The 26,809-nt window shown below is 47.7% G+C and overlaps 3 gene segments (V, D, J or C); all 3 read right to left on the bottom strand.

The window, feature by feature from the left end:
* Positions 1-3,975: 3,975 nt before the first annotated feature.
* LOC142069370 (immunoglobulin lambda constant 1-like) lies at positions 3,976-8,364 on the bottom strand. The segment is given in 3 exon segments: positions 3,976-4,645; positions 7,348-7,400; positions 8,360-8,364. Coding segments are annotated over 3 exon segments (381 nt in total).
* Positions 8,365-12,381: 4,017 nt separating this feature from the next.
* On the bottom strand, positions 12,382-17,285 carry LOC142069367 (immunoglobulin lambda constant 1-like). The segment is given in 3 exon segments: positions 12,382-13,077; positions 16,096-16,160; positions 17,209-17,285. Coding segments are annotated over 3 exon segments (465 nt in total).
* A 2,922-nt stretch (positions 17,286-20,207) lies between these two features.
* On the bottom strand, positions 20,208-24,576 carry LOC142069342 (immunoglobulin lambda constant 1-like). The segment is given in 3 exon segments: positions 20,208-20,914; positions 23,662-23,987; positions 24,419-24,576. Coding segments are annotated over 2 exon segments (489 nt in total).
* Between the last annotated feature and the right edge of the window lie 2,233 nt (positions 24,577-26,809).

Here is a 26,809-nt window from a genome sequence, read left to right as displayed (position 1 = left end):
CACTAAAGCAGGGACTTGAAATGAATGGAGAGCCCAGTGCTATGACTTTACAGCTCCTGCCAGGACTTACTGCAGGACTCTAGAGCTGACTTTTCTAAAGTGGATGGCTTGGTTTGCGCTGCCCGGCCAGAGAGAACGTAGTCCTCATTTTCAGAGCTGTTGAGCACCCAGAACTCCTATTAAAGTCAATGGGAGCTGGGAATTCCCTGCATCTGAAAATCAGGGTCTCTGTGGGGCTCAAAAACTGACACCCTAAATCAGTGGCCACCTTTGAAAATTATGGCCACAATATTCAGGCTTTATGCAGTAAACGGCTGAGAAAGGAGATTCCCAAACCTGTCCTTTAAAAGAGTAGTTTGCTTCCAGTTTAGAGGACCTGTGTGATGAGCGTGGGGGCTCCTATGCAGCTTGGCCATTGGACAGTATTTTCCCCATAACCAAAATCTAAAACTCCTGCAAAAAGCTGTCGGAAAGAGTCTGGGGGTTTGGGGACCTTCAAGCTGCTCCTAGTTGACAAGCACCTTGTGGTATCATACAACAGAGCAAAAGAGAACAATTTCTGAACACTCTACATAGGAAAAGTACCTGTCCTGGAGAAAAAGATTAAAAGTATAAAGATGCACATGAAAGGGAAAAAATGTACTCCGTTGAAGAGGAGATCGTGCAAGCCTATTCCAGTTACTTACTGAGGACGTTCAGCTGGGTTCCTCCACCGAAGATCCACCACCATGATACACACCTGTGCAAAAACCTCCCGCTCAGTGAGAGGAAGATCCCACTCGTGTCATGAATCCAGCACGGAAAAACTCCTTTGGGGTTATTCCTCTGACGCCCAAGAGCAGGATGAGATGTCTTCTCTCTGTAGAAACTCCTGGCACAAGGGGTGAAATGAGTTTATTGGGAACAAACCAAGCATGGTGGTCCTAGCAGAGTCCTAGGGATGGGCAAACTGGTTTGAACAGAATACACTCCTCCACCCCCACCCCTTTGCCCATTAATAGAGCTGAATGCAAGTCAAATATGTTGAGGGCAGGGTTAGGGGTCCAGTCTCGTCCCAGTGCTCTGAGCCTGCTGAGGACGGCTGGGCTCATAGGACCTGATCCAAACATCGCTGAAACGAATGGAAAAACACCCACAGGCTCTGGATCAAGTCGAGAATCATGGAGCTGTAACTTACCCCCTGATTTCCTCATCCTGACCCCCAATATCCCCTGCTGTCCAGAGCGGCTCTTCGCCACAGCAGAGACTCTGGCTCCACGTGTTTGCTCTGGGTGGATTCCATGAAGGAATGTCCAGCTCTCTAGGAAGTGAAGTGATTTCTGGCTAATAGGGAAGCCGTTCCAAGCAGGAAGGGCCTTCCAGCTGAGGTCAATGGAAAAGCTTTGATAGGTTTTCAGGCCGGACCCATCGAAACCAAATAACTGATGTCATTTAGGACACTAGGTCAGTACCTGCCTCCCCGTTCCTCAATGAAATCAAGTGCCTACCTGCGTGCATGGCTTTCTGTACTTGAAGAGACCATCTCTCAGGGTCATGACATGTCATGCGCAGCCCTGTTCATAACTCGTGGGAGCTCCGTCCTGTGTTTACCCCTCTAACAGGCACTAGGGGTCTGCCGGACGCTTTCTTTTTACCATTCTTCTGTCTCACTTTTTTTAGGCCAATGTTTTTGCTGGAGCTGCAGTTCTTGGCACCTTGGAGAACCAAGCCACTCAATTTGGTGCCTAAATATGGACTTAGGTCCCTAACTTTGGGCACCAAGGGCTGTAGGGTTAGGAAAAGGGTTGGACTGGCAGGCCTAGAGCCCGAAGCCCTCTTTAGAGGTGTAGCATGTAGGATTTCCCCATGATGGTCTGCCAATGCACCTCAACCCTACGTGGGAAGGCCCGGCTCTAGGGTGAGTGGGTCTGTAGTTCAGTCCCCAGATGTCCAGGCCAATTCAGCCCTTGGCTGTTCCACTGTAAAGGCCCATAAAGGGGCTGGCTGCGGTGGTAATTTTGGGATGTGGAGACTTGTCCACTAGGAGCTGAACCTCGTTCCTTTATCCCGTCACCGAGACCATTAAACAGCTTCAGTGTGGTGCTCTCTGGTTACCATGGCTGTTTGCTAAAGGGTGCTATGGTAGCAGCAAGGGGCTAGCGAGGGATTTGTAATGCCGACGCTGATCGCTGGCTTCCATTGCTGGAGAAAGAGGAGACATCCTGGGCCTGATTTCTCCCTCCCCCCCCCCCCGACTTACAACTGGGTAAACCAGGAGAAACTGTGCTGAAGTCAGCACAACGAGCCCCGTGCAAAGCAGGTGTCGGCGAGAGAGGATCAGGCCCAGTTTCCCCCGGGTGCCGAACTCTGAGTGGCAGGGGGATTCATGCCCCCGTGTAGGGGCAAAAACTTGAGCTCAAGGCCCCTCTCCCTTCCCCACTCACCCTACCATGCAGTTGTCAGGAGGGAGGGAGCTAGAACTAGGAGACCAGACTCCTGGGAAGGGGGAAGACTGGAGGAGACAATCATGCAATGATTGTCCAGCCATTTGAGTCCTGAACTGGAATTCCAGAGAGCATGATATTCATGCTCTTGCATACATCTGATTGTGGCCTCGTGCTTGTACCCTGGGCAATGCTGCTGAGGTTTACCAAGGATTATGCCTGTGAGAGGTTAGAGTAGCCGGTGAACACAGCACTTGGGGGCACAACTGCTCTGAAGAATGTTTCCATCGATCAAAGCGCTTCTGGCTCCTTTTCCAAGCAGAGAGGAGCCTCAATTAAAAACCCTCTGATGTTACAAACAGCCCCATTCCGATAACGGGTCAAATCGAAACTCTAGATCTGGGCAACTTCTGATCGTTGGGGTGTTTGAGATTCAGATCCAGAGCAGGATTTTGGGTTTGGGTCCAAATTTCAATGCAGGTGAAACTAGTACATTGTAGCCACTGAGCAAAAGAAAAGTTACTCTGTGCCTGGAGCCTTTTAATAAGTAAATGTTTTAAAACATGACTGCAAACTCATTGGCTCCATCTCACAGCTCCCTCCCTGTGTGTGTGCGCGCATGTATCTCATTTCACCATGCATAGTACCGGCCAGTGTCCATTGCACAGATCTGGGTAGAGGGAGGAAAGAAGGAGACAGGTTCTTCCCCCGTCCCCAATTCCCAACTCCCTTCCAGAAGTGGAGAATCTGGCAGGCCAGGGAGAGGACCCCAAACACTAGTGCTAGGCGGTGTACACCTCCTTTCAAGCCCTTCCGTGAGCAAACCGATTTAACCCATTCCCTACACCCCTTGATCTCCTCAATTATTATTTTAAAGTGTACATCATTACTGAAGACTTTATTTTAATAAAGGCATCTCCTTTGGCTGCATCTGACTTGGGCACTTGGAGTCCTTGATAACTCCTCTGTAGGAACTTGGTTCCCAGTGGTACCTAAGTGCTGCTGTCTGGGATGTCCATTGTATCTGCAGATTTGGACGCTGTCATTGCGCTAAGGGGAAATAATACCTCAACACGGTGTGTGGTTTTGATGCAAGACTAGACAATTGTATTTAAGAGTCCAATAGTTTTTGATGAGTCAGTTCACACGATGAGCAGCCTAGAGCTATAAACCTCAAGGAAGCCTGGATTGTTATGATTGAATTGTAACTAGAGCGTTTGCATCACACAATCAAACATCTCTGCATTGTCACCTTTGCTCATTTGGAATGAATCACATTTTACCCTGGGATTAGCCCTATTGACTTCAATAGGACTTAGGCAGAATTTGGTCCTCTGTAATTAACCAACAGAACTTGCTTCCGGGGAGAGTTTCTGCGGTAGGGATCCCTGGGTTTGGAGTTACCACCTTAGATCAGATCAATCGTTAGCTCATCTATGACTCCCAAGGAATAACACCCCAGCTCTCTGCTGCTAGTGTTCATGGAGTAAGTAGCTAAGAAAAAGTGTAACGCAAAAGAGACTCAAACACAGAAGGATGAACATTTGGATGATAAAGGTACATGTTTTATTGGAAGATAATGTAAATAGTTCAAATACAGTCAGTAAGTGTGAAGAGCACAGAAGAGGTTTAACTCTGCACAGACACAGTGATAGCCGAACGTTTCTGGTTTTATTAATATTGTAACAAGGCTGCATCAGAGGTTAAAGCAGGAAGGATGTTTCCAGGGAATGCAGAGGGGCGAAAGCAGTGGGAACATAGGAGTAACGGTGGGTATCAAAGGGATCACATAAAACAGGAAGCGGTTTTGCTGGAAATCAGCATTATGGTTCCTGGCTCCCCTGGGAAACTCTCTAGTGACTGACATGGGAACTGGCTGAGCCCCCGGGGTTCAGAGGGTTAAGAACACTCTGAGCTCTTCAGGGACTTCTCGAAGTTCTTCCCATCGTGTGTCACCAGGCAGGTGTAGGTCTCATGGGTCTTCCACTTTGATGCATCCAGAGACAGGTAACTGCTGGCCATGAACTTGTTGTCACTCTGTTTGGATGGCTTGGTCGTCTCCACTCCAGTGGAGATCTGCTGGCCGTCAGCTTTCCAGGTGACTTGGACTGAGCCTGGGTAAAAGCTGCCCAGCAGACACACCAGTGTGGCTTTGCTCTTTGTTTTGATCTCTTCCGAGGATGGAGGGAAGAGGTGCACGGTAGGAGACGCCTTTGGCTGACCTACAAGACAAGGAGATTCAGTGTGAGGATTAAGGAGAATGATTAACATTAGCTGAATTGTAGAACGTGCCAAAGCAGAAGGAAGGAAACTATTTCAGAGCTAAATAATGTGGGTGTGATTGCCAATTTTCATTCAGTTTGAGTTTTTTTTTCCTATACAACAGTGGAGCTTGGAGTCAAACTATTGCTGTGAATAGTTATGATCAGTGTGCATATTCTCAATGACTCTAATGTTACAATGGGGCTATCTGCATAAGGACTACTTAGATGGGTCAGAGTTGAGGATGGGGCCCTGACTCAGACCTCAGAGATGCACATGCTGAGAGCTAATCAGGGAAAACATCTGGCAGAGGCATTGCACCGAACTCGCATCAATAGCACCATGCTACAGCTGCCCCATCTGTTGAAAAATGCTTCCCTTTCAATTACTGTATCCAACTGTGAGCTCCTTCCTATGCCCTGCACTCCTGGGGCAAGCTCCCAAACATTGTGGAGACAATTATCTCCACTAGGCTATGCTGAAAACAACGTTCGAAGCTGCAGACGTTGTACTTTTGAGGGATTTTTTTTTTAAAAAAAGTTTTTTCATAAAATGTTATAAAACCCACTTTTCAGCTTTTTTCTTCCACGGAGAGTTAATGGGATTTGATCAGTCTTAAATAAAGACGGGAAACTTAAGAGAGAGAGCGTGTGATCCAAAGCCCATTGAATTCAATGGAAAGACACTCATTCGTTTCAATAGGCTTTGGATCAGGCCCTAGATAACGATCTAGCCCATTAGCAATACTAACTCCATTGTCTTTAGTAGTGTGACTCTGAATTTACACTGGTGTAACTGAGATCAGAATCTAGTCCTAAGTATATAGCACATTTCACAATTCATACCCGAGTCAGTAACTAGATGCATTTTCAAAAAGTGAGTTCAAGTCTTATTTAAAAGACTTATCACTAGCAAGGCAAGAAAAAACACCCCCCCCCCCCCCAGAGTGTGCCATTAAAATTCAGAGTTCAGCAAAGCAAATGAAGGCAATTCCAGAGCTTCCCATAGAATCTGTGTGATGTCGTGTTCTTTGATTATTCCAGTCCAAATTGCTGCTTAAGGACATAATCCTGCAAACAGGCTAATATATTCTTAGGGAGGCTTCCTCTTTCTAAACGTCAGACTTTTAGGAACATTGTTCTGCAGGGTCTTACAGCCTTTAAGCTTCATTTTCTGTTAACCTCAGTAGTTTCCCCCTCTACAATATTGACAAGCTCTTTGTGTCTTACAGGTTTTGGGGAAACCTAAATCTGCCTAGCTCTCAAGTCCCTATTGTAGCTGGAGGCCCCAGTGCTATTGCAACCCTTCAGGAAAGTTGCCCTTTTGTTTTAATTAAGGCCCCTTAGTTTAGGCTTTGAGCATTTTGTGTTTGGCTCTGTTTGATGTTGTAACTGTTGCCAATGGTGATAGTTCAGCTGTGCAGCCCCATCCCGAGGGGGGGGGAGGGGGGAAGAGGAGGTGACCCTTTGTAAATAGAACTGTCTAGCAAAGGAGGTCTAGGGCGGGAGACGGTGAGTGAGAAGACCTGGGTGCTATTTCTGACTCTGATACTGATGTGCTGTAAGACCTTGGGCAGGTCACTTCACCTCTACGCTTCACATTCCCCAACTGTGACATGAGGAATAGTAACCCCTATTGTAAAATACTCTGAGATCCTCACAAGGCACAATGGGTGAAACCCTGGTCCCACAGCAGTCAATGGCAAAACTCCGACTGCATCAGCGGGGCTGGGATTTCCTGAAATGTACTGCAGGTTTGATTAAATTCTTGTTACTGCAGAGAGTCTCTATGTTCCCCTGACTACAAGGATCTAGATGGCCCAGGCCTGTCACTAATGACTCCTTGCCATATTTCTTCTAAGTACATTTTAATATTGGAGACTGTCATAAAAGAGCCTAATATGTCTCACCCTCCCCTTGATTTCCCATGAAGCTCCCATAGGGGTCAGTGGGAGATCTTCATGCAGAATAAAGGGAGAATATGTGTCAGGGGTTTCAGCAGGGGAAACCTGCAGCCGCCTGAATTAAGATGCCCCCTTTTCTCCCTTTTCCATGCCCAATCACTGTTAACGTTAACAGTGAACTCCTCCACTACATTGAGTATTGGTGGAAATCTGAACTAGAATAAGAAAGCAAACGAAGTTTTGGTTTGTCTCAGAAGCTGAGTGGCAGTTTGTCTTGGTGACACAATAGTCTTCTGAAAAACCAGACCTCCTATAAAAAGCACAGCATTCCCTTTCTAAATGATTGTATCTGGGGGAGGTTTTCCTTCAAAGAAAGGAGGAAAACCAAACCCATTCCTGTTGCATAAACTAGCAGAATTCTAATTGACTGGGTCACAGTTTCCCTCCCCCCCCCAACCTTCTGTGACCCCAAAAAACCCAACCAACATCAAACAAACTAGGGCAAGGAACTTAGAAATTTCACTCATGGGAGAAACTCAATATCCATTTTTTAAAAAGACCAAATCCTTCACTTGCGATAAATTCTGAGGCGAGAACTACAAGCCCCTTCTTAATCACAGAGCAAAAGGAAAGAAAACAATTTCAGTATGATTCATTCTACTGGAACAAAAAGATGCAAAGTTTTTAAAAACAAAACAAAACAAGCTGGACAATAAACTAGCTGGACAATAATTATAGAGGAATATTTCAGTTACTTACCAAGGACGGTTAGCTGGGTTCCTCCTCCGAAGACATTCCACAGTGACACGTGGCTGTGCAAAAACCTCCAAGCAGAAGGTGACCCCGTGGATGTGCTGAATCAGGAATTGCCAGAGATCAGGAAGACGTTCCTTTTCTCTGAGGAGACTCCTGGGTCCAATGAATGTTGGTTGGGCATTAGCACAGCAGGGTGCTCCCACATGGACACCGTGCATAGAATGAGAATGTTGCTACCTCCACCCTAATGGACGCCACCATGGATCTCTTCACGCCGCATAAAGGGAGACTATGTACCAGAGGTTTCAGTAGGGGAATCCTGGGAAGGACCATGCTATAGTTCCAGCATTTGACACTTACCATTGATTGTTGCTGCGTCAGTGTTTCTGGAAGTGTTGTCTTCTGGGGGAAGAACACTTGGACAGAATAACAGAACATTCTGCTCTTCACCGATTCGGAGGTCTTTTGCAGATAAGATGGGCTTCTCTGTGGAGAACTTGGAGCACCTATAGACATGAACACCAAGGGCCAATTCCTGCATTGATATCCCATATAGCTTCACGGATTTCTTTTTTTTTTTTTTCATGTGCCATCCTTTAGAGGATACAGCAGGTATTAGGTAGGTCAGACTCCTGGGTTTTGCAGGATTGCAACACTTAAAAATGAAGTCCGAGAACCTATGTCAAGCACTGGAGAGCCAGGACAATTGACTACTGAACGCAGTATGTTGGAAACGATGTGTGAAAACTGGTACTGCATTGTTATAGTAAGTGATACCCATTCTCTGTAGCGGTCATTATTGTCTTATGGGAGAAGTTAGGATAACTGTACTGTACCTTCTCTGATCTGCCTCTTCAGGAGACACCAGACCAGGGCAGAAGCTACTCCATCCCATATTCACAGGAGATGTTGCTGTGTCGGCCCTTGGCAATAGGGTATCTGGTTCAGGATACGTCTGGAGCTGTGAGACAATGACCCAGTGCTTATGGTTTATTTCCCAGGGAATAAAACCTACATCATCCTTGGTTTAGGGCCTAGCAGTCGGTTCAATACAGGTTTTCCTGACTGCTGTTGGTAGCTGAAAACCAGTTGGGAACCTCCAAGCTTTTCTGGGACTATCGAGGCTTTGTCTGTCTGGTAAACTTGAATTTACCAAGTCTTTGTACCAATACAGGCTGGTCATTTAATAATATGGCAGGATACATCAATCTGGAAGCAGCCTGTAGAATTAACTTCAGCCTGTATCTGTATTCTGATCTTTTTGCCAGTTGAACCAGGCACTCTTGTCTTAAAGATGTTGATTTCAAACTCTCAGCATTACAGAGCTCTCCTCTCCCTCCAGAGAGTCACAGGGCAGATTCACTTCCTGGTGCCCAGTAGACTGTTCACTTGTGATGCTAACCCCCTCTCTCTCCAGGCATCAGCAACGTAGATCTTAACTGTGATCCCTCTCTCCACTCGGCTGGTTTCATCTGTCCTTCCAGAGCACTGCACCATCCCTCTGTCTGGAAATGTGAACTTCTTTCTCTCTCTGGTATCTATAGAGTCCAGCTAAGTGTCATAATTAATGTATGGGACCTGAAAGAAAAACTCATGTATTGACCAGTGAAGTCTACTTTGGGGGCAATGGTGGCCCCCTCCAGCGCTCTCCCACGCGGGGAGGTTTGCAGCCCCTCTGTGCAGCAAGCTGGTCTCCAGATGGACTGGGAGCCTCCACCCGGGTCCATGCTGGCTAAACCCTGGGGTGGTTTAGGCGTAAGTCTTTATACAGATGCAGGGGAGCTCAGCTTGCTGTAAAGTGCGCAGGGAAGAATACAGAGGAGGGGCGGTGCGTGCTTTGTGTATTGGAGCACAGCAGGGGTTAGCTCTGATGAAATAATATGGCAACCTCTTTCTCAGACAGCATATGCCCAGCTCTGCTCTTACCCCAAGACTCTGCAGTGGGATGATGATGAGTGAATCTGTAAGACACTTTTTCCAACTCTGCATTTTAAAGCAAAGCACGGATCTCCGGGCTCCCGAACTCACCGGTGAGGAGAGCTTTTAAAAATACTTCACACCCTTTGACGTTCTCCAAGCCAGGAAGTGCCAGCTGAAGATATCCCAGAATGGAGCGCTCTGTGACCTAACAGATAACTGACATCTCATCGCAGTCATGAGTCAATTTTTAATAGTTCTGCAGTTCACCTCTAAGGGTGTGACCTATGGCACTTTGCGTGCCATACTTCTGATGCTCAAGTGCTTCCAGCTCTAGAAAACAAGGACATAGAGACCCCAATGGATGCTACGGGCCAGTCTCAGTCGAGCATAACTCCACTGCAGTCAATGGCATTATGGCCAGTTTATGCTGGTATGACTGGAGAATCAGACCTCAAGTGGGTGCATGTGAAATCTGAATGTAGCAATGTTGGGGACCTGTAGAAAAACACACGTACGGACTCAGAGGGGAGACAACCCACATCTTCCCCAGGTAGAAGTTCTGGTAGACTCCATGGGGGATTTTTTTAGCTGCTCTCTGGTGGTGTCTGGTTTCTACTGGAGGACCTGGAGCCCAGGGTCTGTAAGCCCCACAGAGCCAGTGGACCAAAAACCCCTCTGCTTTCCAAACCCTAGCTGACAAATCAAGCCAATGGAAGCTAGTTGAAAATGTTTAAACTGGAATTTCCCCTGGAGTGGCACTCATCTGATGGGGAGAGAACAGCACACCTGAACACTGCACACCACCCAGGGCATGCCCCAGAAGCAGGAAGCCAGCTACAAAACAGAAGACAGAGGGGTATTTACAGAAACTGCAGATAAACTATCCCTCTAGCTGTCTATGAATTGTAGGGCTTTCTATAGCATCTGTCACCATCGTATCAAAGGGTAACATTTTAAAAAGCACCTAAATGACTTGAGAGACACAACCCCATTTTCAAAAGTGATTTAGACACTTGGGGCCAGATTTTTAAAGGTATTTAGGTGCCTAAAGATGCAGATAGGGGCCCACTGGGATTTTCAAAAGAACCTGGGTGCCTAACGGTCATTTATTGCAATACCTTTAAAAATCTGGCCCTTAAGAGCCTCAATCCCATTGACTTAGATCCTAAGGAAGTTTGTCACTACTGAAAATAACCTCAAAGCTTCATGCAGTTTTTCAATCTATTCATCAGAGTCTCCGGGAGCTCACATTTGCATGGCAAGAGGATTGATCAATAATCATTGAGCAAAGGAATTTAATCTCTTTCCAGAGCCCGTGCATCAAGAACATTATTTTAAAAAATCAGCACAAACCAGTTGGTTCTAGCAGCCAACTCTTTCTGGTGGGCTTTCTCTCTCTCGGATCCCTTCCCTCCCATGCTTGCATTGCGAGCTCCTGAGAGCGTTGGAGAGCCATTGTCTCCTCTGTGTTCTTTACAGCACCATGTACTAGCTTAGTGCTCCACAAAACAGCAATGATCTGGGATAATTATCACTCGCAGACAGTTTGTGTGTGTGTGTGTGTTGGGATGGAGGGACAAACAGGTGCAGAGATGTCAAAAACGTGTGATGGGGAAGAAAATATCATCCTTCAAAACTCCTCGATTGGCTAGCCTCCATTTGTCGTCTTTCCTCTTATTCCTTTTCATTGGTGGTGGCAGAGCATGAGTGGCCTGCCAGCAATGAGAGGCAGATACTGTGAGTGTTAGCTCCCACCCTGCTCTCCTCAAATATCTGGCATACAGAAATGATACCAATTTAAACGCTGTAAAGCTCATTGGCCTCCTCAATTATTGTTTTAAAGCTGACGTGGCTGTGGGAGAATCAGTGTTGAAGTGTCTCTTTTGGCTGGCTGGCCCTGCACTGCTCATGGGTCCATGTTAAACGCTCTCCGTGATTTGAGTTCTCAGGTATACAAACGGTGCATGCTGCTGTCTGGGAAGGGAGGGACAGACTCCAGGGCGCCCCTCAGAGTATCCAGTCTCGCATGCTACTGATTCCCCAGCACAACTGATGGGTTTTTAATGGGGGACAAACTGTCTGGACAAGCCAATTAAGACCCAAACTGTGCAACACACCAGAATAATTAAGGACCCTGGTGCTGCACACCCCACAGAATCCAGACCATCACTAATGTTATGATTTATTTGTAAATAAATAATAAAGCATCTGAGGGATTCCAAAGAATTTACACACTTACACAGCGGGTCAAACTGGTCACCCCCTTCCCCTCTGGCTGAAACACAGCAGGTGTCACCCAGGGGCCAGCAGGACGAGTTTATTTCAAGCAGATTTCCATGTACAGCTGAACCTGCGGGGAGGGCCAGTTGGGTGGGTAGAGAGCTGTCAGCCAGGTTGGTGTTGGCAGGATATTAAAGGCCACTCTTCCAAAGAGGGGTTTGTGTCTCTACTGACCAGAAGTAGCTAGGAGCTCTGTTTGCAGCCTATCCCAGGGAACAGCCTGCAGCAGTGTGGTCCCCCTCACTCTATGGGCCAGATTTGGACACTTATTCCCCTAAGTGCTGACCTGTTCAGCCAATAGCCCATTGACTCCAATGAGGCTTCTTGAAGAATGACTAATGCTCAGGGAGAAGACGGGAGCGGAAATCTGCCCCCTGCGAGGGCAGAGGGTGACTCAATACTAACTCACAGAGCGGACTGGTCTCTGCAGGGCTAGTGACCCAGCTGAGCATTGAGCCAGCCAAGCCCTGCTGGTCTGTTGGGAGCTGCCAGGATCCCAGCACAAGCAGGGCTGGCTGCAGAGCCACGGGGGTTTGCATTACACTCTCATGCAGCCCACGATCCCCCAGTGAATCCCTAACACAACGTGTGCTCTGGAGAGAGATTTGTGCAGCAGCAATTGTCACCCCTCCCAGAAGGCTGGCTGAGAGCCAGAGTGACCCGTGTTAGGGGAGAACAGTCACAGCTTGGGTAATGATCCCTCTGTGACATTTCTCCCCCTTCCCCTCCCCTGATCTCCATGATATTACACGTCACTTAGCGTTACTTCTTCCTTAGCTTGTCTGAAACCCCAAAGCCACAAGATCCCTACTAAAAAGAAAACCATATTGGCTGATAAAAAGGTAAGTTTATTTTATTGGAAGAGAAGGTGAATGTTGCAATTAATACACAAGGTGTAAAAGGGACAGAAGAAGTTAAACTCTTCACAGATACAGCAATACTTGCATGTTTCTGGATTTATTAATATCCGAACAAGGCTGCATCAGAGGCTAAAGCAGGAAGGACATTTCCAGGGAATGCAGAGGGGTATGAGCAGCGGGGACATGGGAATAAAGACAGGTGTGATGAATTGGTAAAATCCCCCACCTAAAACAGGAAGCAGATTTGCTGGAAATCCACACTATAGCAGTGCTACAGGCAGATTCCGGCTCCTCTGGGGACCCCCTACAGACTGACACGGGAACCAGCTGAGCCCCCTTTGGTCAGAGGGTTAAGAACACTCTGAGCTCTTCAGGGACTTCTCGAAGTTCTTCCCATCGTGTGTCACCTGGCAGGTGTAGGTCTCATGAGTCTTCCACTTTGATGCATCCAGAGACAGGTAACTGCTGGCCATGAACTTGTTGTCACTCTGTTTGGATGGCTTGGTCGTCTCCACTCCAGTGGAGATCTGCTGGCCATCAGCTTTCCAAGTGACTTGAACTGAGCCTGGGTAAAAGCTGCCCAGCAGACACACCAGTGTGGCTTTGCTCTTTGTTTTGATCTCTTCCGAGGATGGAGGGAAGAGGTGCACGGTAGGAGACGCCTTTGGCTGACCTACAAGACAAGGAGATTCAGTGTTAGAAAACCCAAATCCAGAGACTGCCAGTGCAGAATGTAAGAAATTCCAGGTCTCTGCAGTGTAACAAATCCAACCTCTCACAAGCGCCATGGGCAGGGTAATGATCTGCGATGTAAGGTGTTCTTGTGGTTAAGGCACAGGACTTGGGGTCCATTCCTAGTTCTGCCACAGGCTTCCTTAGTGAACCTGATGAAGTCACTTACCTCTCTGGCTATGGAAGGGGGTCACATCACTGACCTCAGCGCACACAGGCTTTTTCTCAAGGTTTATGGTTTTTTACATATTTCTAAAGCGCTGAGACACTTGGTGGAAGGTGCTGTAGAAGTGCAAAGTATTATCAGGATTGTTTCCAAGCTCACCTTTCATTCATTGTTGCTCAGAGAAAGGGAAATACGACTTCTGAACAGCTAGCAACCTCGGCAGTTTGCAGAGAATTCCTCCCTATTAAGTGCAAGATTTTGATACCTTTCCTCACATTGAGTAGCACCTTCCTTCTCAAATGGTGCCATTTAGTGCAGACGAAGGTGCTACTCATTGAATTAAGTAGGAAGATATTTCCATGGTGAAAACACTCTCTCTCTCTCTCTCTCTCTCTCATTTCTCAAGAACAGTCTATCTGAGAATGGGGCTATTTCTTAGGGTCTAAGCTTAGAGTTTAATTTGCCTGTTCAGGCCCTGGGGGCTGCTTCACTAGAGTCACAGAGGAATGTAGGGTAACCCACATATTTCCAAATGAAAAAAATGCTATAACAGATAATTAGAAAAAAAAAACCAGTAGGATCCAAAGCATAGGATGGGAGAGCTACATGCATTAAATAGTGTTTTATAGAAAGTTGTGTAAAATTCTGTAGTTTTGAGAGAGAGGGGGGCAGTTTGTTTGTGAACCATCCTATGGAATTCCACAGCAGGGATAAATTCTCTATTCTGCCAAGTGGGTCGATAAACCCATTGTTGAATCATCATTGTCTGTCTGGGTCTGTAGGCCTCTCTGCTAAGGGTCAGATCTTCTGCTTAACACTTGGGTGACAAACAATCTCCTACCACAGCCTGGTTGCCTGTTCCTGTTGCTGAACAGCCTAGTTACCAAGCAAGCTTGTGTTCAGCAGCTGTAAAGTACAGACTCATTTATGGGACCAATCCCTGCTTCAGGGCCCGATCCAGTGTGCATCTGAGTGTTTTGCTAGATTGGGGCTCAAGACCAGAGGAAAAGGACCTTGCAAACTACCACACTGAGGGTTGATTTCATGGTGGGGGCAGAGTAGATTCCCCTGGGCCCTAGCCTGGTGCTGTGCTGTGTAACTGCATAGAGACGGGGGGGCAAAGAAGGCACTACCTGCTTAAGAAGGGACGCAAAAGTTTGGGGAATTTTTAAACTCTTAGTAACATTTCTGCAGCAGCAGCCTTGGTGCTGGGGCCAAATTGGGATGCCCGTCCTCGCGCCAGGTTGCGCCTTACTCCACAGGCGGTCGGTCCCATTACATTAGTGGGACTGTATGAAAAGCAATGTGCTACTCGGCATGAGTAGGGCTCCCGCAGTCTGGGCCCTAATTATTTCACGCTTTATGTAGGTCAAAGCAGCCAAGAATGGTATTTGAGCTAATACTGTCAGCCCTGACTTACCGAGCCCTGGCTAAGCCAGGTCCACTAGGTCCCTTAGGCTGTTCTGTAAGTGAAGCCGGCTGATCCAGCCAGCATCCTGATCACTGAGCTTGGCAGACACACAATCCAGCCTCTATGAAGCCGTCCAGCCTTTCAGACTGGCCAGCAACCTTGTTAGTGCACAGTTAGTGCAACCTCTTTAAATCCCTTCCCCCTGCAGGCTGCTCCCACCCCACCCCATTTAACTAGTATCTTGCATATCTGAAAGGTTTTGGGTGGGTTTGGGTTGCATATCCAAACTGAAATCCAATTTTCTCCAAGGTACAATGGAGCAGATCTTCAGTGTCAGAAGTAAGTCAGTCAGTGCAATTAGACTCACTCAGGGTAAGCGTAAATCAGTGTAGTCCATTGCTGGCAAGGAAGCTACGTGGATTTACACCATGTGGGGAGCTGGCCATCTATTTTTAAAATTTGATCAGTCCCTTGTCTAGCTCCAACTGAGCAATGCTACAAATAGGGCTGGTTGAAAATGACCCATCAAAACCATTTTCAGTGGAAAATTGGTTTTCCACTGAATGAATATTTTTGTGGCAAGTATCTGCTTTTCTCAAAAAAAAAAAAATCATTTTTTTGTTGAAAATCCGAAAATGGAAAAAGTGGAAATCTTAAGCCAAAACCTCTCAATAACTGAAGCATTCTCGGTTTTCAGCTGAAAATGCTTGTTTGGGATTTTGGGCCCATTGAGATGAAAATGTTTTTTTGTTTTGCTTTTTCTGAAATTATTCACAGAAGAAAACCATATTTTCTGCCCAGCTCTCATTCCTAAGCATTCCCTTCCAACGGCCCCCAACAAATCCGATTTTAAATCACCAGGGAGCAAGGATTTTTATAGCAGATGAGATGTCACGGGATTGGACACCTGTCTGCAGGATCCTGGGGTGAGTGCTGGTGGAGGTCTATTGCGGACAATGGAGCTAGGGCATTGTACGGCACCGGAGAAGCTGACCCGGGATTTCTTTCATACACTGACTAGCACCCGGTGCTAATGAGAAATAGTTCATACCCGAAAAGAAAAAGAGGGAAAATCTTTTCCTGAAGGGGCTAAAACTAGGTCATCGTAAGTGGGGGCCCAGTGGCAGAATCTCAATAGGTTTCATGGTCAAATTCAAACTTCTCTTGAGTGGGAAAAGAAAAGAAAATCCAACATGGGCCATGTACACCTGCTATGACTATACAGAGAGACTAAACGTTCTTCCCCAGACAGTGTAAAGGTCCATATATAAAGTGAGAGGAGTCCCGAGCCCAGCATGAAGATGAAGAAAGCAGGAAAAAACCATGGAAAATGTACAATACAGCCAGGAGGAGGAAAGTTTGAGAGTAATTCAGTGACTTACCAAGGACAGTCAACTGGGTTCCTCCACCGAAGATCCACCACAGTGACACATGGCTGTACAAAAACCTGTCCCAGTCGATGGCAGGGAGAGGTCGCCAGCACTGCCCGTGTGGGGGGGAAAAGAGGTACGGGGCAATCTCCACTGGCACCCCATGGGAGTGCAGGTTTATCCTTTCCGGAGAAACTCATCGTACAATTGGAGGAGTGAAGATCCACTGGGAAGTGAAGCAATGGAGTATTCCTTGGGAGAACTCAGAAGAAGACCAAATCCTGGTCCCCGCAGACAGCCCACATAAGAGAGCAGAAGATGGGCTTGTCGTTAAGGCAGTGGGTTGGGAGTCAGGAAAGCGGGGTTCATGTCCTGGCTCTGCCAATGACTTTGTATCTTTGAGCAAGTGACACCCTCTCTCTGCCTCCATTCCCCGTCTGTAAAATGGGGGCAGCAGTTCCGTGCCTCCGAGGGTGGTGTAAGGATAAGTTCTGTTTTGTCTCAGAGATGCTCAGGCACTACAGTGATGGGGGCGTGATGGTACCTAGAGGGAACCAAAGGAGCTCTGTGCTCTGGTACCGTTCTGGGTCCCACCACTACAGCGCTCCCCCAACCCCCGCACCGGCTGTGGATCTGCATGCGTGTCTGTGCTGCTGTGCCTGGAGCCCGTGGAGAACGGGTCTGGGTGCTGGAGGGCATGTACACAACTGGACTGCGTGTTGGTCCCTCCACTGCCATTTGGCCAGGACAGGCCAATACTGGGCCACATTCGTCACTGGTGTCATTGTATTGACTTTGGTGGAATTACGTCGGGGAAAGAATGAGGCGCACGAGCTGTCGTGTATGTTACGGATGCGATAACCAAACTTAGAAAGCACGTGTCCGGAACCCCACACGTCTGGGAGCACCAGCATCCTTCTCGACCTAATTAATGTATAGCATGTCCCGGTGACCCACCAATAAGTGTCAGCGAAGAGACAGATCAGACATGCCAGGGGCTGCACACGCGTGGATCGGGTGTGATCCAAACCACGTGCTGTCCTCGTCTACTCTCTGAATAGCGCAGCCTCCCTGCACCTGTTCGTGAGAAGCTAAGACATCCCCTCCCCCATTGTCCTAACGTACCTGATCGGGATCTTCAGATCGTCCAGGGGGTCGCTCTGACTCACTGAGCACAGCCCTTCTGCCAGAAGCTGCGTCATGACGTCCTGTGTTCACTCTCAGCTGAGCCATGCAGGGGGCTGGTGAAGTCTCCACATTGGACGTGCCTGAGGAAGGGCTGAAGATCCATGTGCCATGAAACCGATGGCCACCACGCTCTGTCTGAACCCCAGCAGTGGGTCAGGTGCAGGCATTGCTGGAAGCCCCGAGTCAAGCAAGATGCTCAGAACCTTTGGTGTTTGTAAAAGCCGTGTCCATCGCACAGCTGGCATATGCTGGAAAATGCCCCAGACCCTGTTGGCACCAATACAAGGCCAGGCTGGTATCTGCCCATGTGCAGTGCGCAGCAGAGATCAGCACTTTCCTCGAGGGAGCCCCCAGTTGCCTTTAGAAATTAACACATTGCCCCCAACGACAGCCATGTGCTCTGTATTTCCCAGCTGTTCTCAGCAGTAAACCCCAGCGCTGTCTCCCTGGACGGAGCTGCCATGAGACTCCCACCATTGCTGGGCTATTCCCTCCCCCTGACCTTAGGGGAGCCGCTCTGGTGTCTGCTGCCCAGCAGAGCGTGGGCGTGTGGTGCCCCTCTCGCCAAAGGCAGGGCCAGTAAACGTCTAGGCTGTGAGCTGTGTCCATGCTCAGCTGGTTTCTTATGAATTAAACCAGGGCCCTGGACCCTCCCTCTGACTGTAAACACGAACCCCCCCTTAGTGCCTGGTGTGCGTCAGCTCAGCACGGCCAGGGGCGTGAATGGTACCAGCCTAATTTCCTCATTAATGGGCCCTAGTTGAAGCCAAGGCTCACGTGCTGTGTTTGACACTTGATCCGGCACCTACTGGAGTTGGTGGGGAAGCTCCTGTGACTTCAGTGGTTCAGGCTCAGACGCTGTGAGAATTCCCTGGGTAGGGAGGGGAGGCCTCAGCCGCTGGCAAAAGTGCTGAAGTCCCCTTGTCAGAAGTGACTTCAGCATGTTGGGCCGGAGTGTTAAAGGTATTTAAGCACCTATATGTACAGGATGGCACCTAGCGGGATTTTCAAAAGCACCTAGCTGCCAAACGCCCATTCATTGCATTGCCTTTTAAAACTGGCCCTTACACTTCTAAATCCTATTGACTTTCAGTTGAACTTAGACTTTTAATGGAGTTAGTCACTTTTGAAAACACCTTAAATACTTCATGTAGCTTGTCAGTCCATTCATCAGTCTATTGTAGTTTACACGTGCAAGGCAACAGAGCCTTTTTGTCAATGAAGTAGTGTTAAAATCAGCGCACGCCCTGAATTCGAGTAGCGAACTCCATGGCCCATGCTCGTTCTCCCTCTCATACACACGTTCTGTGTGAGCTGCTGAAAACTTCTGAGAGCCATTGTCTCCTCTGTGTACTGCACACTCTTGGGGCTCCACAAATCATAACCTGGAATTCTTACCCCAACACCATGTACAGACGTGTTTGTGTAGGGGGGGATGGTGGGACAGCTGGTCTGGGGATGTTAAACATACTTTGTGAAGTTTAAGAACCCTTCATTCTTTCAAACTCATCCATATCGCAGCCTCCCTCTGCTCCCTTTCCAGTTAACCCCTTCTGTAGGAGATGGCAGTGCATGACTGGCCATCCATCCACCCATCCATGTCACCCGTATTGTGAGAGGCGACAGCATGGTGGTATCTGACACATACGTGGCAGATGTGATACAAACGTATCCCTTTACCTCCCTGGCCCCAGGACTGTCAGGGAATCAGGGTCTCCTTTGGCTGGTGGCCCAGCACGGCTCGGGGTCCATGATAAATGTCTTTGAGATGCAAATTCCCAGCTGTACACACGGTGCATGCTGCTGTCTGGGAAGGGTGAGACAGACCCCGGAGCTCCCCTCCGAGTATCCAGTCTCACATGAAACTGATTCCCCAGGACAACTATGGGGTAATTAATGGGACACAAACTGTCTGCTCTGGCCTGTCAAGGCCCAAATTGTGCAGCAGCCCAGAAGTAACAAAGGCCTGAGTGTTTCCAGAGAATCCAGATCATCAGTAATGTTTTGATTTCATTTGAAAAGCATCTTGAATCTGAAGACTCCCAAAGCACTTTACTCATTTACACAGTTGGTCAAACTGCACATAAAGGTCACTGCCTTCCCCTCTGGCTGAAACACAGCAGGTGTGTCTCAGTGGCCAGCAGCACTTGTTTAATTCAGGCAGATTTCCATGTGCAGCTGCCCCTGCTGGGAGGGCAGGTTGGGTGCGTACGGAGCTGTCCCCCAAGTTGGTATTTAATATCCTGCCCAATGGAACTCTTCCAAAGAGGTCCTTTGTGTCTCTACTGACCAGAAGTAGCCAGGAGCTCTGTTTACAGCCTAACCCAGGGACCAGCCTGCAGCAGTGTCGTGCCCCTCACTCTATGGGCCAGATTTGGACGCTTGTTCCCCTGAGTCCTGAGCTGTTCAGCCAATAACCCATTGACTGACTCTAATGAGGCTTCTTGAAGAATGACTAAAGGGAGAAAACGGGAGCCGGAATCTGCCCCCTGCGAGGGCAGAGGGTGACTCAGTACTAACTCACAGAGCAGCCTGCTCTCTGCAGGGCTAGTGACCCAGCTGAGCATTGAGCCAGCCTAGCCCTGCTGGTCTGTTGGGAGCTGCCAGGATCCCAGCACAAGCAGGGCTGGCTGCAGAGCCACGGGGGTTTGCATTACGCTCTCATGCAGCCCACGATCCCCAGTGATTCCCTAACACAACGTGTGCTCTGCAGAGAGATTTGTGCAGCAGCAATTGTCACCCCTCCCAGAAGGCTGGCTGAGAGCCAGAGTGACCAGTGTTAGGGGAGAACAGTCACAGCTTGGGTAATGATCCCTCTGTGACATCTCTCCCCCTCCCCTGATCTCCATGATATTACACGTCACTCAGCGTTACTTCTCCCTTAGCTTGTCTGAAACCCCAAAGCCAACGAGATCTCTACAAAAAAGAAAACCATATTGGCTGATAAAAGGTAAGTTTATTTTATTGGAAGATTATGTGAATATTGCAATTAATACATCAGGAGAAAAGGGGACAGAAGAAGTTAAACCCTTCAGAGTCACAGCGATAGTCAAATTTTTCTGATTTTATTAATATCCTAACAAGGCTGCATCAGAGACTAAAGCAGGAAGGACATTTCCAGGGAATGCAGGGGGTGAGAGCAGTGGGGACGTGGGAATAAAGACAGGTGTCATATGGATTGGTAAAATCTCCCATCTTAAACAGGAAGGAGTTTTGCTGGAAATCAGGATTATGGGAATGCTACAGACAGATCCTGGTTCCCTTGGGGAACCCCCTACAGACTGACTCGGGAACCAGCTGAGCCCCCTGTGGGCAGAGGGTTAAGAACACTCTGAGCTCTTCAGGGACTTCTCGAAGTTCTTCCCATCGTGTGTCACCTGGCAGGTGTAGGTCTCATGAGTCTTCCACTTTGATGCATCCAGAGACAGGTAACTGCTGGCCATGAACTTGTTGTCACTCTGTTTGGATGGCTTGGTCGTCTCCACTCCAGTGGAGATCTGCTGGCCGTCAGCTTTCCAGGTGACTTGGACTGAGCCTGGGTAAAAGCTGCCCAGCAGACACACCAGTGTGGCTTTGCTCTTTGTTTTGATCTCTTCCGAGGATGGAGGGAAGAGGTGCATGGTAGGAGATGCCTTTGGCTGACCTACAAGACAAGGAGATTCAGTGTTAGAAAACCCAAATCCAGAGATTGCCAGTGCAGAATGTTCGACATTCCAGATCTCTGCCTTGTAACAAATCCAACTTTTCAGAAGTGCCGTGGGCAGGGTAATGATCTGAGATGTAAGATGTTTTTCTGGTTAAGGCACAGGACTAGGAATCAGGGACCCAATCCTTGGTCTCTCATGTGCTTCCTTAGTGAACCTGGCCTAGTTAGTAACTGCCACTATGCCTGTAAAAGGGGATATCACTTTACTCATTCTTTTTGTCCCTTGAATCACTGAAGGCTTGATCCCATATTCCTCCTGCACAGGTATCTCCTATTGACTTCAAATAACAACTTGGGGCCTGCAAGAGGTACAGTGTTGGTGCTAAAGGGAAGAAAAATCAATTGGTGTGAAAGGGAGTAGAGAATTGCATTGCAATCTGTATGCACTGGACTTCTCGCAAGAGCCTTTCACAAAGGAATGCTGCAGCTGATTCTGCATTGTGCTGCATTTTAGAAATCTAAAAGCAGCTTTCTAAGGATTTTGTACTATGTTCTGGTTATTTATTCGGCGTTATTTCTTAGGGTCTAAGCTTCGCTTCGAGTTTAATGTGTGTGGTTAGGGCATCAGAAGCCACTTCAGTGCCCAGAGAGGAATCCAGGGTAACCCACATTTTTCCTTGTGGAACAAACCTATAAAACGTAATAACAAAGCAACCAGAATGATCCAAAGGATGGGATATGGGGTCTCGACACATTTCAGAGTGTTTCATATAATGTACCGTAAAATTCTATGGAGTTCAAGTAAGAGACTTTTTTTCTTTTTTTAACTATTCTATGGTATTCTATAGCAGGAAGAAAGTCTCTATATATTAAATTCTGCAAGTTGGGTCAATAAAGCTGTTCAGCAGTTATCATCGTCTGTCACATTCTGCAGGCCTTTCTACTAAGGGAACGTACGTTTGAAAAAGACCTCAACGGGAAATAATCTCCTTAACTCCTCCTGTGATATGCCGGCTGCTGAATAGCCTCGTTACCAAGTTGGCTTGTTGCTGAACCATTTTCAGAAGCTCGTAATGTACAGACTCCTGTATGGGAGGAATCCCAGCCAAAGGACTGGAGCCAGTATGTGTCTAAGTGCCTTGCTGGATGCGGGGCCAAGACAAGCAAAAGGGACATTGCAAAATATCACAGTATTGGTTGATGTCAGGGTGGGTACAGAGTAGAGTCCCCTGCCCCCTTGCACGATGTTGTGCTATGTTACTGCATGGAGCTATGGAGACAATAAGGGACCTCCTGGCTTAGGAATGGACACAGAAGTTTGTGGCATTTTTAACCCCCTAGTAAAAGGCACCCATGAACGCCACAAGTTTTGTCTTTCAATTGGCAGTGTAGCCAAAGCCTATGTAAAGTCCGCTGGCAGCCCTAGAATACCAGTCTAGGAAGGCGTCCAGCCTTTCCAGACTGGCCAGCAACCTTGTTAGTGTGCTCCAGGCTTGAGAGAGGCAATTAGTGCAGTCTCTTTCAAGCCCTCTCCCCGCGCAGTCTGGTCCAACCTCACCCCATTTATCTGTAACTCTCCATATTTCAAAGGTGTCCCTCAGCACTGTCAGAAAATCAGGTCTGAGTGGTATTCCCAAACTGAAATCCACGATAGCTACAGTCGTCCAAGGGACAGTGGAACTGATCCTCCGGGTCATGAGTAAGTCACTCAGTGCAGTTACACTCGCTCAGTGTAAGTGTAAATCCGTGTAGTTCCATTACTGCCAAGGGGGCTACACTGATTTACACCACATGAGCATTTGCTCTTATATTTTTAAGATTACATCAATCTCTTAACTCGTTCTCAATTAGCAATTCTACAAAAAGGGCTGGTCAAAAATGACTCACTCTATCTCCTGTCAGTTAACAATTGGGGTTTTATCTCAACGGACGTTTTGACGGAAAGTGTCTCATGTCGAAGGAATTTCTGGTTGGAAACTCAAGTTTCTGCAGATATCTGGGGATTTTTTCCCCTGTTTTCAGTAATTATTTTGTGAAAATGTTTCATTTTTGATTTTTTTTGCCAAAAATCTATTTTCTGCTGAGAATTTTGACAAAAATAACATTTTTAATTTTTGTTGAAATTTTCCAGAAAATGAAACCCATTTAGTGACTAACTCTTACCAAAATGAATAGTCTTCAAACTACTCCAGAAGATCAGATTTCAAATCACAAAGGACAAATTATTTTTAGATCAGATTAGATTTCAAGGGGTTGTACAACTATTTTAAGAAGGTTTAGATGCGTTTTGGTGGACATCTATTGAAAACAAAGGGACTATGTTGTTTTAGCTGGCTGAGAATCTGGCCCTTGGTTTCTTTCACATATTGGAAAAACCCAGTGCGAATAAGTAAGAAATGTCTAGTCCATGAAAACCAAAAACAAGGTAGAAAATATTTTCTTTTAGATGCTAACACCAGTTATTTAAAAATTGGGACCCAACAGCAAAATCTGGGTAGGTTTCATGGGCAAATTCAGAAACCTGTTCATTGGGAAAAGATAAAAAAACCATCCAGCATGGGACATCTACACCCTGTTCTGAGTCCGGACGGGCTAAATATTGTTCTCAACACCGTATGAAGGTCTGAGTGTATAGTAAGAGGAGACCCAAGCCTGGATCAAAGGCAGAAAAGGAGGAAAAAATCATGGAAACATTGCAGTCTTGGCATTGAGAAGGAAAGTTGGAGTGTAATTCAGTGACTTACCAAGGACGGTCAGCTGGGTCCCTCCACCGAAGACATACCACAGTGACACACGGCTGTACAAAAACCAGTCATGTTCAATGGCAAGGAAAGGTCTCCACCACTGCACTTGTGGAGAAAATGGCCATGGAACAACTTCTGATGGCCCTCCATGAGCGGGAATGTTCATCCTTTCTGGAGAAGCTCATAGTACAATTGATTGATTGAATGAAGATCCATTGGGAGGTGAAGCACTGGAGTATTCCTTGGGAGAGCTGACATGGGGCCAAATCCTGGTCCACGCATGCGCACCACATAAGAGAGCAGAAGATTGTCTTGTTGTTAAGCCACTGGAGTGGGAATCGGGAGACAGGGGTTCAAGTCCTGGCTCTGCCACAGACTGATGTTGTGCCCTTGGGCAAGCCACATAATCTCTGTGCCTCAATATCCTATCTATAAAATGGGGATAGTACTTCCCTATTTCACAGGGGTGCTGTAAGGATAAATTCTTTTATGACTGTGAGATGCTCATGTTGGATATACCCTGTTTCTAAAACACGTGTCTGTAACCCACACCCCTGGGAGCACTGGCCTCTCTAAAGACATAGTGTAAAAACTCTCCTAACACCACACCAACAAGTGTCTGCAAAGAAACAGATCTGCCATGCTGGGGCTGCACGTGTGTGGATAGGAAACCAACACCATGTGCTGTCCTCGTCTCATCTGGATAGTGCAGCCTTCCCTGCACCTATCAGTAAGAAGCTACCACATCCTGCCTTACCTGATCAGATAGTCCATAGGGCCAGGGGTCGCTCTGAAGAAGCTGCATCATCATGTTCTGTCTTGTATTTGGCTGGTGAAGTCTCCACACTGGACGTGTCCAAGGACCAAGTAAATAATGCTCAAGATCCATGTGCCGTGAAACCAATCACCACCATCCTCTGCTGCAACCCTGTTAGTACCAATACAAGGCAATGTTGGGATCAGTGTCCAGTGTGCAGCAGAGATGAGTGCTTCCCTGAAGGGAGCCCCCCATTTGCCTTGAGAAATTAACAGAGTGTCCCCAACGACAGCCATGTGCTCTGTATTTCCCAGCTGTTCTCAGCAGTAAATCCCAGCGCTGTTTCCCTGGACAGAGCTGCCATGAGACTCCCACCATTGCTGGGCTATTCCCTCCCCCTGACCTTAGGGGAGCCGCTCTGGTGTCTGCTGCCCAGCAGAGTGTGGGCGTGTGGTGCCCCTCTCGCCAAAGGCAGGGCCAGTAAACGTCTAGGCTGTGAGCTGTGTCCATGCTCAGCTGGTTTCTTATGAGTTAAACCAGGGCCCTGGACCCTCCCTCTGACTGTAAATACAACCCCCCCTTAGTGCCTGGTGTGTGTCAGCTCAGCACGGCCAGGGGCGTGAATGGTACCAGCCTAATTTCCTCATTAATGGGCCCTAGTTGAAGCCAAGGAGGTTCACGTGCTGTGTTTGACACTTGATCCGGCACCTACTGGAGTTGGTGGGGAAGCTCCTGTGACTTCAGTGGCTCAGGCTCAGACCCTGGGAGAATTCCCTGGGTAGTGGAGGGCAGGCCTGAGCCGCCAGCAAATGTGCCCAAGTCCCATTGTCAGAAGCGACATAAGCACTAGGGGACAGAAAGTTAAAGGTATTTAAGCACCTATAGTTACAGGCAGGCGCCTAGTGGGATTTTCAAAAGCAGCTAGCTGCCAAACCCCCATTCATTTCATTGCCGTTTAAATCTGGCCCTTAGGAACCTAAGTCCTATTGACTTTAAGTTGAACTTAGACTTTTAATGGAGTGAGTCACTTTTGAAAAACCCTAAATACTTCATGCAGTTTTTCAGTCCATTCATCAGTCTATTGCTGTTCACGTGTGCAAGGGAACAGGATCAATTACTAAACATTGAGCAAAGGAAGTTAATCGCTTTCCAGAGCCCTTTTGTCAATGAAGTAGTGTTAAAATCGTCGCACGCTCTGGGTTCTAGTAGTGCACTGATTGGCACATGCGCGCGCTCTCTCTCTCCCTCTCTCTCTCTGATCCTTTCACTCTCCGACTTGCATTGTAGGGGCCTGAAAACTTCTGAGAGCCATTGTCTGCTCTGTGCTCTGCACTCTCTTGGTACTCTACAAATCATCATCTGAATATCTTAAGCCCCCCAAGTACAGACGTGTGTGTGTGAGGGTGTTGGGATGGTAGGACAAATCGGTGTGGGGATGTTAAAAATACTTATTCATAAAACCATCATTCTTTAAAACTCATCCATAGTGCAGCCTCCCTCAGCTCCCCTTCCCCCTTATTCGTTTCTGGAGGAGGTGGAAGTGCATGACAACCGCTCTCCGTGAGGCAAGTTCCCAGCTGTACACAGGGTGCATGCTGCTGTCTGGGAAGGGTGGGACAGTCTCCAGGGTGCTCCTCAGAGTATCCAGTCTCACATGCAACATGAAACTGATCCCCGGACCCCCAGCTCCATTTATGAGTTTTAATGGATCACAAACTGACTGCTTTGGCCCCTCAAGGCCCAAACTGTGCAACACACAAAACGTACTAAGGGCCACAGTGTTGTGCACCCAGAGAATCCAGATCATCAGGAATGTTCTGATTTAGTTCTAAATAATGAGGCTTTTCAAATGGAATAGCTTGACTCTGAAGGCTCCGAAAGCACTTCACACGCTTACACAGCTGGCCACACTGGGCATGAGGGTGCCCCCCTTCCTCTCCGGCTGAAACACAGCAGGTGTCACCCAGGGGCCAACAGGACGAGTTTCTTTCAGGCAGATTTCCATGTACAGCTGCCCCTGAAGGGAGGGCCGGTTGGGTGGGTAGAGAGCTGTCGGCCAGGTTGGTGTTGGCAGGATATTGAAGGCCACTCTTCCAAAGAGGGGTTTGTGTCTCTACTGACCAGAAGTAGCCAGGAGCTCTGTTTGCAGCCTATCCGAGAGAACAGTCTGCAGGACTGTCATGCCCCTCACTCTATGGGCCAGATTTGGACGCTTGTTCCCCTGAGTGTTGACTTGTTCAGCCAATAGCCCCAATGATTCCAATGAGGCTTCTTGAAGAATGACTAATGCTCAGGGAGAAGACGGGAGCTGGAGTCTGCCCCATGAGAGGGCAGAGGATGACTCAATACTAACTCACAGAGCGGACTGCTCTTTGCAAGGCGAGTGACCCA

This window comes from Caretta caretta, chromosome 15, assembly GCF_965140235.1.
Source record: "Caretta caretta isolate rCarCar2 chromosome 15, rCarCar1.hap1, whole genome shotgun sequence".
Classification (NCBI taxonomy): Eukaryota; Metazoa; Chordata; order Testudines; family Cheloniidae; genus Caretta; species Caretta caretta.
Note: the sequence above shows the minus strand (reverse complement) of the source record. Positions and strands in the feature narration are given on the sequence as shown.